The 18197-nt window shown below is 35.0% G+C and overlaps 1 protein-coding gene across 1 annotated transcript in view; it reads left to right on the forward strand.

The window, feature by feature from the left end:
• The window catches only part of LOC121410901 (general transcription factor 3C polypeptide 1-like), a 70631-nt gene that overhangs the window by 8909 nt on the left and 43525 nt on the right, over positions 1 to 18197 (forward strand). Inside the window, exons 6-13 of the mRNA XM_041603279.1 lie at positions 4021 to 4176; positions 4683 to 4874; positions 7359 to 7461; positions 7739 to 7845; positions 9385 to 9503; positions 16516 to 16625; positions 17119 to 17238; positions 17701 to 17801. Coding sequence (XP_041459213.1) covers positions 4021 to 4176; positions 4683 to 4874; positions 7359 to 7461; positions 7739 to 7845; positions 9385 to 9503; positions 16516 to 16625; positions 17119 to 17238; positions 17701 to 17801 — 1008 coding nt within the window. The remainder of the gene's footprint in view (positions 1 to 4020; positions 4177 to 4682; positions 4875 to 7358; positions 7462 to 7738; positions 7846 to 9384; positions 9504 to 16515; positions 16626 to 17118; positions 17239 to 17700; positions 17802 to 18197) is intronic.

Consider the following 18197-nt stretch of genomic DNA (forward strand, 5'->3'; position numbering starts at 1 on the left):
TGGCGAAGGCAGTGTCGCCAGCATCATCTTAACCAATGGTCAAATTTTTGAAATATTATTATAAGTGAGAAAGTATAAGGACCTAGTTCATAAAGCTTGGACATAGGATAATCAAGTATTACTGAACATCCTTTTTTTAGTTTCAGGTTACATGACTAAGGTCAGAGGTCATTTAGAGACGATGAACTTAAAAGAGTTTACCTTTTGCCCACAAAACATAATGAAAAATCTGAAGAATTACCTCAAAATTTTTGGATGCTAGCTGCTGCCTTCTTCAACGATGAGCGAAGTGACCTGATTTGACCTAGTGACGTAGCAATCGATAATTAAGTCGTAGACATTCGGAATCTTCCATCACCCTCCATCCTTATTGAGATAAGGTTTGAATGCCCAGATGTACATCACTTCTTTCACTCAAAGTACCACAGCTCCTTGTCCAGCACTTGTACCTTGCTGTCCAGGTGATTTGATGTAATGTGCTGCGATACTTTAGAAGTGGAGCTAGGGCATAGATGTTCAAGGAATATTCAAGGAACTTAGACATTGTTGGGGGAGTCAGCATCGAAATCTTAACCTAACGTTAAGTTTTTGAAATGCCATCATAATTAAGAAAGTACAGTTTAGGCCAGAAGTTTACATACACCCAGGAAATCCAAAGAAAAAAAGTTTACTTGCCAAATCATAAAATTTACTGTATCTTACAAGATATTTGTGCTATCATGATAAATAACAAATGAATATGTCATGCCCTTTCATCACATTGCTTTGTCATCAGGAGTTGAAGAATATTAAGGTGTAATTTTTCCCCCCAAATTTTTTTCATATTTCAAACAAATTGAGAATAAAACATTTCACATTTGTGCTAGCTACTTCTCAACACAAAAAATTCAGATAACACTTTTTGTTCAGTGGTGACATATCATGTGAGAAAATATTATATAAATCATAGATTTGAAATTTATATATTTCTGTGATACGATGTTTGAAAATATTATAATAAACAATAGAATACATGTGGCACAAATATTATTTTTTCAAAGTAAATTTCACCAGAAATGTACTTTAATCCCAACTTCATCCTTATGTGAAAGAGCTTAATACGCACTTTAATTTGATACCAAATTAGTCATAGTATTATTTATATTTCAATCAAGTCATATTTCAATAATCAAGTATGACTGATCATCTTTCACAAGTCTTAGGTCACATGATCAAGGGAAAATTTCATTTAGGGTCTATGACCATATTATTATCATATGACTGGGTTTTTTTTCCAAATAATTATTCCATATTCCTTTGCAAAGTCAGCACTGCTCCTGTATTGTTTTGGGCAATGCAGGCAAGACTGTCAGAGGTACTCCACGTATTATTTTGTTTGGGTGTAGCCTTGTCAAATTGACTTTTATATGCCCGCACAAGTGCTGAAATATGAATCTGTTTGTTAATTAGCAGGAAAGAGTTAAAAAGTAGAATATTATACAATTAATGCACATTTATGAGTGTGTTATGATGATGCAGCACACTCAAGGGTATTTACAATTACGCGAAAGCAAGAGGCGCTTGCGCGGAGTGCTTTTGCATAATATTGTGAATGCCCGAGAGTTGCTCGCATCGTCACTAACATCACGAATCTTAAAATGTGCATTAATTGTTTTATAAAACGGGTCGGCAGACGAAGAGATCACAAGACTGTCAATTATGACATCACAGGCGTATCCACTATGTGCGCCTAAGTAAGCGCATCAAAATCCTAGCCAGCCTCTTTTACTGAACGCGTATCAGTTTTACGTGCTATTGGAACTAATGCTGCACAAAAATTGCACAGTGCTGCACAAAAAATGCACAGTGCTGCACGAAAAATGCACGACTGGAAGGTTGCGCATAATTAAAGCATGAACACGTGACTTGAATACGCACTCACCATTGGCTACATCCTTGAACCCGTTTTCTAATATGTTTTTATATTCTCAGCTTCTCATTTCAGATATGATGTGCAATGGCACTATGTACATGTACTTATGAATGCAAAGTGAGCACATTTATACTGTATGAGAGTACCGAAGCAATGACGTCATTTGCCATGGTGTCATGGCAGCCTGGTTCTAAACAAATAAACCTGCCAAATAAAAGCGTGTTTCTCAGAGGAGAAAATGGCTACTATCGGAATTTCATTGCTTGCAGCCTATTTTTCAGGAGAGCCGAAGTCATTTGTATGTGTACAGACGATCATCAGCTGCGACTCTGTGTAGAATCACCCCGCCATGACACCATGGCAATTGACGTCACACTTAGATACACTATTGATATTTTTTTATAGGTCCGTCCTAGACGGGACGTATTATTATTACGCTCGCTTCGCTATCCCTCCATCATCCGCCTGTTAACTTTTCCTTGTAAACGCGATAACTTCTGTTTGAGGGGGGGGCATTATGGCCACCCCTCAGCCGTGAATTGGTCGATCACAACGAAAATGTGCATGATGGTAGAGAATGACATAATTTACACAGTTGCATTGGTAAATTTCACTGAATTCATATATTTCTATTTTATATGAATAAATAATGCTAATATATTCATGAAATCATACTTTTTGCTCTGATTCACTAAATAAAGCTGCTAGAATGCTATTTTTGGGTGAAATATTCTTAATAGCATTCCTAACAATTGTGAATGAAAAAATTCTGGTACCAAGACCGATTTCTTGTGTATTTTATTGTTTTTTTATTTCTTTCTTATGTATTTCTTTGTTTTTTTACTTTCTATTGTTTTTTTATGGAAATCGTTCCAGACTTAATTCTGATCATAAACAAGGCAAAATTAATTAAGTTTAATCAGTAAAAGTAGAAATAATGATACATTAATGAATTTTGGCTAAATACACAATTTGCATTGGATTTGTACATGCAATTATGTTTATGAGCAATTTTGGGTCTGACATGCACTTACATATTGTTGCGTAATGTCATAACCGTGCACCTGGGCGTCACAAATTTGGTCTCAAAATTTGCGCAAGACTTGAAAGTAAAAAATGAGTGAGCGGCGCAGATATATTTTTTAAAAATTGTCAAGGGGTTATGCCCCCCCCCCCCGGGAGAATTAGGGTTAAACTAGGCTCATATAATTTGGTGTGTATGATACTTAATGAATCCCAGGAAGCCTATTAATTTTTAGGTCAAAGGTCAAGGTCACAGTGACATATTTTCATCTTACCCGTCTGCAGTCCTTGTAAACGCGATGACTTCAGTTTGAATTAGGCTGATATAATTTGATGTGTGTGATACTAACATGGAACCCAGGAATCCTTTTGATTTTAAGATCAAAAGGTCAAAGGCCAAGGTCACACTGACATGTTTCTTCTTACCCTTCTGAAGTCCTTGTTTACTCAATTACTTTAGTTGAACTTAACCTAGGCTCATATAATTTGGTGTGTATGATACTAGCATAGATTCCAGCAATTCTATTAATTTTGGGGTCAGAAGGTCAAAGGAGAAGTTGCCACCTTCCACTTTTCCTGCTTGACCAATAACTCCATTTTCTGCATTACAGGTGGGCGTATTATGTGCTCGCCTTAGCAACACTCATGTTCCTTTTTGCTCTCAAGCAATACAGACACTATAAAACCATGGTTGTTTTATTAACAGGGATGTCACTTTTCAGATAAAGCTAGAAATTTCTACCTATTTATTTTTTTTGTCATAGGGAGCACTTCATATATATCGAAAAGAGCCTGAATAATTTAGTAAATTTCCCCTCTCTTGGATCAATTCTGAGAAGTCTGAAGAGGATTTGATTTTTTCTTTTCATTTAAAAAAGATGGTTGAAAATCATTGAATCAAAGTTCTATAACATGTGCTGAAATGAGGAGTGTTCGGATACAAGAAATTGCAAGGTCTGAATAAAATTCTTTATGAGCTTGGGCCATTATATTACTGTATTTCTTGTTTATGCTGATGAAGACCACTTATGCTCTGAAAGTGTAATTCTTTACCATCGAGTTATTTACAAACTCTTTTAATGTAGGTGAAGGGAAATATTGCATACATCTACCTGATTCGATTCAAGAGGCAACCAGTCAAGGAAGTCTCACTTACTAGCATGATATTGGACTATATAAAGGACCAACCAAACAGTATGGTGCCCAGATACGAGTTGGTGGACTTTGTGCTGAGTTACGATGTGAGTATTTACAGACAGAGCACTAGTGCACATCATCTGCCTTGTAAGCTAAAATTAGGGAGCCGATACACGTCTTTTGTGTTTTATGACTTGAAATTTTAAATATTACTTTTTTTTCTTACATGTACAGTGCAATAATGGAAACCTGGTTTGTTTCTCTATGAAACATGTGACACCGTTATCATTACAATAATTTATTGTAATCAAAATTAAAGCTCTCCATCATTAAATTCAAAGAAAAATGTACATGTAATGATTCATAGTAATATTTTAAGTGCCATGCTTAATAAGTTTTTGTCTTTTTATTTGAATCAACTTTATGTTGGGGGTGAAGTTTTTCTTTTAATGAGGGGTCGAATATTGTTGCTGGATGAATAAAATTTATTAATCATATTTGAGAATCACAGAAACTAAGTCTATATGAAGTGAGTTGTTTTCATCATAGATATTTATAGAGTGATATTCTGCTTCTTCTCCATGGAATTTATTTTATTCCCTTTTCTTAGTATTCCTATGGGCAGTTCAAGAAAGTTCTGAAGAATCTTAAATCCAGCAAGGTTGTAGAAGCAGTGTCCATACCTGCCAAAGAACTGCCTCAATACTGCCCTGAGACAGTGCAGTCTGTGAAGGAGTTTAAGTTAAGAATGGTTCAGGAAGAAGACAATACAAACAAAGAGAGGAATCCCGAAGATTTCCAAGTAAGTACCGTCTCGGTCTGAATGTAACAACGTTTTACCAAAATGGAAATAAGAATGTTTATGTTAGCTTCAAAGGAGCAATACTTCCTCTCTGGATTTCTTTAGATTATGTGCTTTATGAGAGCATATTTCTGAAAAAAAGACCAGCATGCCAGACCAAAAAAATGAACAATCAGACTATTTTGATTTATGAAATATATTAATACTGATTTGGATATTTGCTCACACCAATGTAACCTTAGTTGAAAAAATATTGATCTTATTGAGCATGTTTGATGTAAATCCTATTTATTGTGTGGATATTAATAGAAGTGATGTTTTTAAATCACAAATAATTTATTGAAATTTTATCAACATCTCTCTTCAAAATGAAACTTATGGAACAACAGCACATAAGTCGCAACTGCACAGCAATTTCTAATGATAAAAGTGATTTATCATCTTCTGTGCATGAATATCATCATTTGTAAAATCACTATTATGTTGTTCTGCCTGGTGGTGGATCTTGTAATATCAAACCAGAAACCATGCAGAATGTTATAACAACATAGAGACACTCACTACAAATTCCTCCCGAAAAAAAATTAATGTTCATGATAATCCATGTGTACACTATGTGTAGTCAACTTGTTTATGTAATTTCTTTTTTATTGTTTTCTGTATAAGAGGAGCTATTTATTTCTTATATATGTACATTGTATTCTGCATCATCTGAAAATTTAGACAAAAAATATTGAATAAAATACCCATTACAAATTTTAAGATAAAGAGTTGTTAACAAAAATGTGTGCAATGTAAATATCTTAACCCTAACTTAATACCTGGGCTATTTTGCGAACTTAAAGTCTAGGGCCCGTATTCTATAAATGAGATAAGCTTTTTGCGTACATGTAAGTTTGAGCAATTTGTCTTCAGCAGTTTGCTTGTCTAAGAAATCTTCCCTAACAATATTCTATAAACTTTAAGACATTTGTTTCTGCTAGGATCAAAAGCTTAGGCCCCTTTTGACTCTCTTATTTACTCCATTGGCTCTTTTTTTAGATAAGCAGTTTACAGCAGCTTCTTTTTGACATTTGTTTCAAGTCAGATGATATGACTAAGCCAAAGTCTCAAATTCTATGACATCATGAGAAAATTGAAACACTGCGCAACTTTTGTCGTGAACATAACAGCTGGTCTGTTGCTGATGTGGTTTACGGTACACCATGTGGAGTGTTATAGAAGCAGTGGATAGAAGAAGAGAGGAAGTGGATAGGCGAGAAAGTGGAGATTTGAGAATAGAGTATTCTTTCTTGAGAATAGTCCTGAAAAGGACTGTAAACCAGAAGGAATGTTGAGTGAGAACAGCTTGAGTAGTAGAGCTGATGAGGAGATGCTGGCTTGCGTCGGCGAGTAGAGATGATGAGTAGGAGATGCTGGCTTGCGTCGGCGAGTAGAGATGATGAGTAGTAGTACTACTCATCATCTCTACTCGCCGACGCAAGCCAGCATCTCCTCATCAGCTCTACTACTCAAGCTGTTCTCACTCAACATTCCTTCTGGTTTACAGTCCTTTTCAGGACTATTCTCAAGAAAGAATACTCTATTCTCAAATCTCCACTTTCTCGCCTATCCACTTCCTCTCTTCTTCTATCCACTGCTTCTATAACACTCCACATGGTGTACCGTAAACCACATCAGCAATTGTACATGCCACCATGCAAACCTTCAAACAACATCTGAACAGCTGGTCTGTGGTAAAAAATCTATGCATTTTATGTGTTAAAGCAAAAATTGCATCATAACAAATATTAAGATGGAGGCTGAGAAAAAAAGGAAGGCCAATTTCACTTAAGGAGAGAAAATTACACTAATAGCAAAAATAAGAGAGAGGGAAGAGATCTTGAGACCAAAGCTTAATTCACGTATCAAGTTTCAGGATAAAGAAAAGGCGTGGGCTGAAATTGTCTTGAAACTTAAACAATTGAGACAGCACACAACAGTCTTAAAGTTAGGGCAAAATTCTTAGCCATGTTGTATGTATTGAATACAGATTCTGAAGTTTTAAGAAAGTTACTTTGCCATTCATCATATATCTGTCTTAGTCGTGCAAAAACTCTTGGCTAAATTCTTAGCCAATTCTATAATGGAATATACGTTTTGGCTAAGAATTTTGTCTTAGACAGAAAATAAGACAAAGTGCTTAGATTTTTTACTTAAGCATGCTTATCTCGTTTATGGAATACAGGCCCTGGGGCCTAAAAGGCTCCCCCTCAACCAAGATCTTGGCTGTAGATCACACGATTGTGACAAAAAGGTAGAGAATGTCTTTAATCTATGCTGTTGCATGGGGTAAATTGCACAAAATTCATATATTTTGTATATGAAGAAAAAGTAATGACTACTTCGTTTAGTTCTATATTGAGTTGCAGCCAAGAGTATTTCATGTTATTAGATCATCTTCTGGAAATATTTACCCTTTTTTTTGCCTTTTCCTTTATGCAGATAGTGTGTGTTCGTCTTTTCAAGCAGGGAGACATTACTGATGATAGTATTGGGAATGATGGCGATGATGATGCTGATGATGATGATGACATTTTCAATAGAGGTTTGTCTAATTTTTCTTGTCCTTTTGTTAATTTCTGTTTGACTACCTAACAGGGAATAAGCTTTATGAAGCTGTGATGTATCCACAAGTTTCTATGACAATTGGTAAACTTGTCTCACAAATGTTCTAGAGTATAAGCTGATTAGTGAGCTAAAAATCATGCCTTTTGAGTATATCAGCTTTATCAGCACTAATAATTTAGTATTTATAAAACAAAAGTGTTGAAAATTACCTTATATTGACAATATGTTTCCCTCTTTTTTATTTATCTGATTAGATATTGACTTGTCTAAGTTGCCTTTGGATATGGAACTGTCAGATGTTCAGCAGGTATATTACTACACAGAGAAGAAACAGAATGAATCACACGGTGTTTCTCTGAACGTAAGTTAAAGCTTCAGAACAATTTTTATTCAGCTTTTATTCAAGGAAGGATTTATTTATATTATCTTCAGATATGTGTATGTATATATATATATTTCTCTACATCCTGTGTTTAAGGTGATTTAAATTTTTTTTTTGTTTCGTTGTTCGTAATGCACCTTAACACCATCTTGCTTCGTCTATATGTGTATGACGGAATAAACCCATTCATAGACTTCGCCCTTTCGTAGGATGTAGGTATATATATATACATATATATATCTATAAAGTAATCCAAAAAATTTTAGTAAATGCCGTTGAAATAAAATTTTAAAAGGAGCATAGCTCTCAAAAATGAAAGGTAAAGTCACGCTCTTCTTCAGTGCCCATGATGTGACAAAAAAGATAATTCAAAATCTGTTTTTGAAACAGTTGTGAAAAACATGTCTTTTCATGGGCAGATTATATATATATATATGTGTGTGTGTATGTATATAAGTATATGTATATATTCTATCATTTTTGACCCACCTTTACATTCACAAGGCATGCATGACTAAGATAGAACATTGGAAAATGGTAAACGCGATAACAAACATTTTAACTTAATCTTAGCTCATATAATTTGGTGTGTACAATACTGGCATAGATCCCAGGAAGTTAATCGATTTTGAGGTCAAAAGGTCAAGGTCACAGTCACATGTTTTCATTTTACTCTTGTGCAGTCCTTGTTAAATGCGATAACTTCATTTTAATTAAACCTAGGCTTAACCCAAACTAAACTAAAGTGGTGTCAAAGTGTAATAGACTGCTTGGTATTATTAGAAGAACTTTTGTACATTTGGATAAGACCTCTATTAAGCTTTTGTTTAAGGGTATTATTCGCCCTATCTTAGAGTATGGCCAGGCTGCGTGGTCACCGTATAAGCTGGGTGAGCAGAGGCGGTTAGAAAGTGTCCAACGTAGAGCTACTAAATTGATTCCAGGTATTAAGCACCTATCATACTCTGAACGTCTTCGCCTCCTGAAATTGCCATCACTCAGTCATCGACGTAAAAGAGGTGACATGATTGATGTGTACAAATATCTGCATGGTTACTATGATTCAAGTTCTGAACTTTTCTATCTGAGACAAGGTGGTAAAACGCGAGGTCATTCCTTAAAGCTAGAGAAAAGATATTCGCGTCTTGATGTGCGTAAGTTTTTCTTTGCTAACCGAGTGATAGATGTGTGGAACAGTCTCCCAGAAGATGTAGTTACTGCTTGTTCAGTGATTGCTTTTAAGAATAGACTGGATAAGCATTGGGAGAAGATTGCCTATGACTTTGAGTAATTTTCGTTTCTTGTGTGTTTCCATGGGATTTTTCACTGTCTACGATACCCCTGCCACCCCTCCATGCCAACATAAGTAGCGCATCTAATTTTGTCTGAAGGAGAGCAACAATAGACATTTCTACTTTGATCGATGAACAGGCTTCGTCCTACAACATCGTTGGAGTAAACTAAACTAAACTAAACTTTCTCTTTTACTCTGTCCTGGTGTTTGTGTACATAATGCAGGAAGTGGTGCACTCTTTAGTGATGGAGAGAACATATGTGAGAATAATCATGAAGTTATTAACCAGAGACAAATTGGTGAAGCCCTTAAATTTCACAACAGGAAAAGCAAGGGTGTTGAGGTGAGTCTTTGTTATACCATGTGATAAACCTCACAAATCCCCAATTTAAGAAAAAATCTGGCGTGAACACATAATTATCATACGTGGCCTGAAAGAGTATGTTCTCCCAAATGATTTGATACCATATTTATGTGGTATGTGTTGACGCTTTGATGATCAGGAGGTATTATTTGCAGTGATGTAAATTAATGCATGACTGCAATCAATGAATCCAGATGTCATAAACCTACAGGGGTTGTATTAAAATGAACTTGTTTAGTAATTTACATTATAATTGTTGGATAAACACTTTTTTAATATCAATTCTCAAGCTAATTTCATTGAAAAGGGACTTGCAAAGATACTAGTTCATGTAGGATTATGACATCATTGGCAACTGGGGTTCATTCATGGCAATCACACCTTACTTTTGCACAGATTAAAATTTATATCACAGTGAAGAATACCTCCATATTATCCAAGTGTGAAGACATACCACAAAAATATAATATCAAATTATTTTGGAGAAAATACTCTTTCCTGCCATAATAATTATGTTTTAATGACACATTTTTTTCTTCTTAAATTGGGAATTTGTGATGTGTCAAGTTTTTAGCTTAAGCCGTCCGCAGGCCTGCCAACTTCTCCGGGTTTTCCGGAGTTTCTCCGTTTTTCAGAATTTATAGCGGCCCAAAAGCGGAGAACTCTGTTTTCTTTGTATTTCAGATGATTTTCTTTTTTCTTTGGGAAATGACGCACTTTCCGTCTGCCTACGGCTCTCTCTCTCTCTCTCTCTGAGTCCTCTCAATATGTTACATTTACGTACGTACGCACGTGTGTCGGATCGTACCTATATACCGTGCGTAACGTTAATTAAACGCATGCACTACGTGCGCGAACGTGGAGTTCAGAGTTCAATGGATAAGAACGCGTGATGGGCCTGTGCTCCGTGTGTGCGTATACGAAGCGCAACAAGCCACGGCCAGCGCTCTATTTATCCAACAGTGATCGTGTGTATTGGCATTGGACAGTTCGCCCGCGATCGCGAGGATTCATAGCGCGTGTAGTGCGAATGTAACTCTATGCATACGATGCAGCGCAGCGCTTGCGTGCCTCCGCTACTAGCTACTACCGTTCTAATTCTGGAATACCGTGTGGGAAATGGATGGTTTCGCCAGCTGAGGGTTTAGAAACGGTTAAATTTTTAACTAATACATGTATGTTTCCCTGATATTTTTATATGTGCTTTGTGCTTAGTGAGCTAAATGCTTTGGATTTTACAAGTCTGCCGTTTCAGTGCCGATTCTTGCAAACTTTTACTTAGACCCCTGCTGTATTTTTTTTAGTCTGTTAAAGGCACACAGAGACTCCCTCCTAATCCTATGCAAAACAATGAAAGCAGTTCTGCTAATTTTTCATAGCAAAAGTGACTGTGAAAGAGTATTTTCCATCGTGGTAAAGAACAAAACTAAGCAGAGAGCAAGCCTGAGCACAAGAACATTAAGTTCTCTGATGGTACATAAATTGGCTATGGAGAGTAGAAAGAAACTGCCATACTTTCTCAAGAGAGGTACTGGTAATACATGGTGCCAAAAAAAGCCACTTATGAAAGGCTCCAGAGAAAGGACAAGGCATAAAAAGCTCAAGAAGGGCTTCAGAAGGCTTGTTTTTAGGGTGAAATTTCCTAAATGTCCTCCAGCTTCAAGGGGGCTCCGCACCCTTGCACCCCCGCCGGGGCCTTTCCCCTGGACCCCACAAGGCCAGGGGCCCTAAGGCGGGCCCCTTGACCCCTGCCGTTGGGAGTTCGGCTTTCCGCGCGATTCGTGGACTCCTTTTTTCCATTTTCAAATGTTGGCAGGTCTGCATCCGTCGTCTGTCGTCCGTCCACTATTTCAAAATGCTTCTTTTTCGCCATTTCAACTGTGTTTGCTTTATATGATAGCACTAGGTGGGGGATTCAAAACTTCTACACAGAATTTTGAAATTCATTAAATATGCTAATTTATGCATATTTCACATAAAATGCTTCTTCTTTATTTGTGGACCGATTTTGATTTTTCTTAAATCTGGTAGAGCTTTATGAGGTTCACTAAATGTCTACGCAGGATTTTGAAATTTTGACTAGAACAATTTTATGCTAATTTATGCAAAACTAATTTATGCGTATTTTTAAAATTCACATAATATGCTTTTTCTTCTTTAATTGTTGACCGATTTTGATTTCTTTTTCTTCCATCTGGTAGAACTTCATGAGGTTCACCAAACTTCTACACAAAACTCCGAAATTTTCAGTAGAAATTTTATTATGCTAATTTATGCGAAATTTATTCATAAATCACCAAAAATGCCTCTTCTTCTTTACTTGTTGACAGATTTTGATTTTTTTTTCTTCCATCTGGTAGAACTTCATGAGGTTCACCATTCTTCTACACAGAATTTTGAAATCTAGATTGATCTAACTTAGTTTATATTCATTTTAAAGTCAAAGAGACAATAGAATAAAATTATCTAGTCTGTATAGCAATTTAGATGTCATTGTTTAAACTTATTAAGTTATATTAATCTATTGCCAAATACAGTTAGGCCTAAAGTTTAAGGCCTTACTTAGGCTACTCACAAGCTCTCTGCACCTAACCTGTCTGCTGTGAGTCTATGCAACAGCCAACACACAATGCAAATTTTAAAAAGGTCTTTCAAATATCACTTTTATGACAAAAAAATGCTTGGTTCCATTCATTTATGGTTTGTCTTCATAATAAACCTGGGGATCTTTTTTTTTAGAACTAGTCCAAGTTATCTGTGGAAAGAAAATTTAATTAGCCCCCAGGCTTTCACCCCTGACCTTGACTTGTAAGGCATCATTCACTAGAATAAAAACAACCATATTTTACAGTCCTTCACGTTTATGATTTCGTGGAACTCAATAAATCGCTCTCCTTATTTTTATGAGGAGCTCAATTGAGCTCCTCAGAATTGCTCTCCTTGAGGAGCTCAAATCAATTCAATACAATACATGTATGATAAATTGTAGATTTTTCTTAACATCATATGCAATAGCTGTGTAGCTATTAATTAATATGTTGTGAAACTAGGCCTGGGTCAATACGTTTACAAAATATCATGCTCCTGCTTTGAAAATAAAATACTGTACAAAAAAATTGCTAAAATTTCACATTTTGCATCTTTAAATCCATGAAATGGCCATCTATTTTCCGTAATTCCTTGAAATTATTTTGATTTAGACGAAAACTATCAGAAAAATGAAGAATATTCACTTCTTTCCCAACTCTGATTTGAATTTGCACTCGGTAAATATTGTAGTCCCACATTTAGACTTCCATGGTGTTGCCATGAAAATCTACATATGGGACTACAATATTTACCGAGTTTAAAATCAAATCAAGAGTTGGGAAAGAGATGAATATTTTTCTTTTTTTTAGGGTAGTTTCCAACTAAATCCATATAATTAAGGAATTATGGAAAACATACCTATTTCATGAATATAAAGATGTAAAATTTCAGCAACTATTTGTGAAGGCTTTTTTTTTTTTTTTTTTAAGTGCGATTTTTTGTTCTCCTTATTTTTTCTTAGAAGCGCTGTAGGAGCACCGGCGTGATTGAATGAATATCATTGTAAAATTGATATATATGAGAACATGAAAATATAGGGGGATTTAGAATAAGATTTTGATTAAATTGCAAGAAAATTTTGGAAAATTTATATTACAGGAATTAATAACAAGACATTTTATATACAGTAGTTGATTATTGCCCTTTTACATTTGTGTTACATTTCTGTATACTATGTGCAGGTATACATGATGCTAGAGTTTACAGGTAGTCTTATTTTTGGATAGCCTGCTCTAAAAGTTTGCTTTTTTGAAAAGAGGTAATGCTTTTGAAAATATATCTTTAAAATAGCTCCAATGATGTATTTATTTAGCTAGCTTTTTTTCATTTATTGAATGTATTTTATGAAAGAACACACAAAAAAGTTAAGAAGAAATATGTGCATTATATTAAGAGATGTTATCAGTTACAGTGAAAATAATCAGTATTTCAGATTATTTTGAAGAAATGTTTCAGAAAGAGGGGGAAAGTAAGAGAAACGATATTGAAATCATGAAAAAAAAGAATAATACATCAAAAGGAATGTGAGAAGAAAAAGAAACTGACTTGATAAAGAGAGAATTTTAAGTATTAAAGAGCAAAAAAGTGAAAGAAAATAAACAGAGTAATAACAAGAATACAAATAGAAAATAAGATTATAAATCAGAGAATGAAAAAGAAGTAACAAATTTTGAGGGGGAATAACATAAATGGAAATATGACGAAGCCACAAAATGAAGAGAAGAATAGAAGGAGAAAATAAGTTTAATACTAATGAGGAAAAAAAAGATGATGAACATGTTAGAAATAAAATGAAGAATAAAGACAAATTCAGAAAGAAGGAAAGATAAAAAGAGGGAGATGAAGATTAGAAAGAAAGCAGAAAAATACAAATGACATGGAAAAGTTTCTAAAGAATATTAAAAAGGGAGAACGGAACAATTGTAATTATGTGGTATACACCACTCAATTTAAAATGCACTTGCGTGTAGGGGTTTATGCCCTAAAATATCTCATGAAGCGAATATTCAGTGAAAAGCATAAGGTCACTAGGTAGTTTACTCCCCTACGCACGCCCACCGATCCACAAGGATTCAAGAAGCATAAGGGCGCTAACTTTTTAATTGACTGTTTTATCTGGAATTGCTTATATTTTCTCATAATTCCTTGATATGAGTTTAAAGACATCTCTAAGTGTTCTTGTGTGAAAAATTAAAGGAAATATGTAATTATAACATTGCAAAGTCCATCTCCAAACATCGTCCACAAACTGTAAATACGATTTTCTTGATATCGTTTTTGTGCGCTTAAAATGAGTTAACGTCACTATGCTTCTCAGACAACAATATATCTTGACAATATGAGCACCAGGAACAACGAAGACATAGGCCCTTAGCAAATTATGTTTCATATAGATATGAAAAAAATGTTTCTTACATAATATAACATAACATAGTTACAATAAAATATAAAATAATAATAAACAATAATTTCTTTCCCACTATGTTTCTCTTTCATTCTCTCCTTTCCCCGTTTTTTTTTTTGGGGGGGGCACTTCCCCCCCATGCCCCTGTAGTAACGCCACTGCTCACCCAGTACTTGTATTAGTGTTTGTTTGCAGAGAGAAATCAAATGCTCATTATATTCTAACCATATCGATAGAATTTCGATCAGTGACATCAATTCAAATGTAAGTGTTCTGTATAAAAATCCTCCACGTGCTGTATGATGATTAAAATAGAATGCATAGAGGGTGAGCTTTTATTGGTCAGGGATCTTGCTCTCGTAATTACTAAAGAGCAGTTTTACTTTGAGGGATTATTTTTCAACTTGGCCCAATTATGCATATGAGAGATGATGATCTGAATAGATTTTAAGGTCTTAAAGTCATTTCGGTCAATATATTTCTGGAGGCGATTATCATTTGAGAAATAAAGTTCAAATTTGGAACATGCCGTCATTTGCCCTGATAATTTTATTTCATTTGAAGTCACAAGAGTAAAGGTCAAAAGTCACAGAGGTCAAAATATACATTGAAATATTCTTATCTCACAATGATAACCAACCATTCAAGTGATCAAGTCAAACTCATGTATGCTTTAGTGAATGAGGATGATTTATTAGATGTTGGAGTTAAAACATCTTAACACACATGAAAATATCTTGTGATAAACAGTAACTCTTTGGAATGTTAAAGGCAGGCTGGGGAAGTTTGGATATTGTAAATAAGATTGCACGTATATGATCTGAAAATAATTCAGAAAAAAATCTTGGAATTTGCTGGATTTGAACCTCTCATCTACAGATTGCCGGTCAGCCACTCTACCACCAGACCATCACTGGTCCATGGCACAGTTACGATGAAATAAGAACAAATACCTCAGTACCTCTGCATTTTAACTTGACTCTCATTCATAGTCCACCATGAACAATGGAATGGAATGTTAAAGGCTTGCTGGGGACTTTTTGAATACTGTAAATACAATCTCTTGCTTGCACCTAGTAATAGATTGAGGTGACGGACACCTTGAAACTTGGCCCATGTTATGCGCAAGGGAATAATAATGATACAAATGTATATTGGGGTCACAAGATCAAAAGTCACAGAGGTCATTGTTTGGAAATATTTGAAGTTTGGCATGTAATATATGTTTAATCTGTGGATGATAGAGGTGTCAATTTTAACTGCATGATTTTGATAATTGATCTGGTTTTTATTGTCTCACCTGCATAGCAGTGTGAGACAATAGGTGCCGCTTTTCCGACGACGGCGGTGGCGTCAACACCAAATCTTAACCGAAGGTTAAGTTTTTGAAATGACAATATAACTTAAAAAGTATATGGACCTAGTTCATGAAACTTGGCCATAAGGTTAATCAAGTATTACTGAACATCCTGCCTGAGTTTCATGTCACATGACCAAGGTCAAAGGTTATTTAGGGTCAATGAACTTTGGCCATATTGGGGGTATTTGTTGAATTACCATCATAACTTTGAAAGTATATTGGTCTAGTTCAAAAAACTTGGACATATGAGTAATCAAGTATCACTGAACATCCTGTGCATATTTCAGGTCACATGACCAAGGTCAAAGGTCAATGAACTTTTGCTGATTTTTTGTTGTTGTTGTTGAATTACCATCATATCCCTGTAAGTGTATTGGTCTAGTTCATAAAACGTGGACATAAGAGTAACCAAGTATCACTGAACATCTTGTGCAAGTTATAGTAGTCAAAGTCAGCACTGCTGCTATATTGAATCGTGTGATGCAGGTGAGACGGCCAGAGGCATTCCACTGGTTTATTTCTTGTGCAGAATTTACTCTCATACTTTGCCAGCATATCATTCTCATCATTCTTACAATCAACTCAATGAAATATTTGAAGATCATGTATTGATTAGGGAACATACTTGTTTAACCTAGATTCTTCACTCAGCGTGGATTGGATGAAGCCACAGTTCCAGAAGAAGTTCTGAAGCTGTATCAACAGCAAAAAACGATAACTCTTGATGAGAAGCAGACACCAGAAAAAGGTCAGTTTTATTGTCCCCATTGATACCCCTGCTTGATAAAATGAGAGAGCAATAGATGTATAAATGCTAGCTTTCAAAATAGAATGTAGTGAAAGTGTCATACAAATTATTTAGGATTTATCATGTGAATAGAAGGACTGATTGGGATGATGGAGTAAAGACATAGTGGGAAATGATATTCATCATATTTGGGTCAAATCTGAAAGGGTAGAAAGTGGTTGATGCGAGAAAATAATTAATTTGATACTGTTGACCTTTGAATGTCAAATCATAGCAACAAATATATAGTTAGCATCCTTTGATAAAAGTGAGTATTCATTATTTTATTCAATACTCACACAAAATTAAGTGTAATCAATACATGCAATTTGCTTAAACCATGTTTCCAAACAAAAAATTAAAATCCCCCTTTTTTATTTAAGCCATAGGGTTTTATAAGATCAATGTTCAAGATCTTTGGATGGAATGATTGAAATCTTTTACCCTAATGCAGATGATGAGGTATCACAGGTCCCATCACTGATGGATACAGGAGAGCCATCAGATCCAATAAAATCATCACCAGGAGACTCAAATACAGCAGGCAAATCAAAGGCAGTATCCAGAAAGCCAGGTCAGTCTAAAGTCAACTTTGAATCTATATTCAATGTTGTCTTTTTAATTGTTGTTTTATGGAGTTGTGAAGAAATGTACATTATTACTGGCTAACTCATGAAACAAAAACAGTCTTTAAAAACTGCCCCTATTTGCCTCTATTTGTTCCGGCTATATAAAATTGGGCAAAACAAATTTTGGGGGATTTTCTGTTTCCAAAAATAAACTATGGATTTTTAATGTATGTTAATGGCAAATTAGCAAGGGTCTATATATCTTAGAGACTTCTTGTCAGTTTGCCCAAATCTTCTTTATTATGTTACTCAATGTCTATTTATGTGTAAATGTAGGAGGCAAATGGTTTGCATCTCCTCCAAAGCCTTGTGAAATATTGCCTATATCCATCAAAGTAACTGACAAAGTATGTTTGTCTGGAATTGTTAGAAAAATGTGTCCAGATGTTTTTGTATACCATTAACAGGTACATCATTTGCAAGGACATTTGAGAATCTTGAGAGAAGTCGATTGGTACAGGATCTTGTAACGACCCATCATATTTTAGAGGAACACAACCTACTCAAGGTATAACTATATTGAGTTTTTTTTTCAATTAAAGGCTATCTTCAGATTTTATTGAAGCAAAACAAAATAAACCATACAAAGCACCAACATGGTTGCTGTATACCTTTTACAAATAATTTTTTAAAAAGTAACTTCTTTAATGTAGTCTGTTTCCTTGATATAATGCTGATATTTCATATAAAATTAGGACTCATCAAAGTTTATCAAATTTTCAGTGTTTTGTTTGTCTGATTTTTCTTTATCTGTTTAAATCATATTATTCTCAGCCCGCAGCATCCCTTTAATTCAAAATATAAAGTTCTTTACATATCTGACTTAAATTTCATTTTACATTTAAATTGGCATCATTGAAATCACACAATCCCCGATGTGTCATGAAAATACTCATGGCAGGCC

Source organism: Lytechinus variegatus, chromosome 3, assembly GCF_018143015.1.
Source record: "Lytechinus variegatus isolate NC3 chromosome 3, Lvar_3.0, whole genome shotgun sequence".
Taxonomy (NCBI): domain Eukaryota; kingdom Metazoa; phylum Echinodermata; class Echinoidea; order Temnopleuroida; family Toxopneustidae; genus Lytechinus; species Lytechinus variegatus.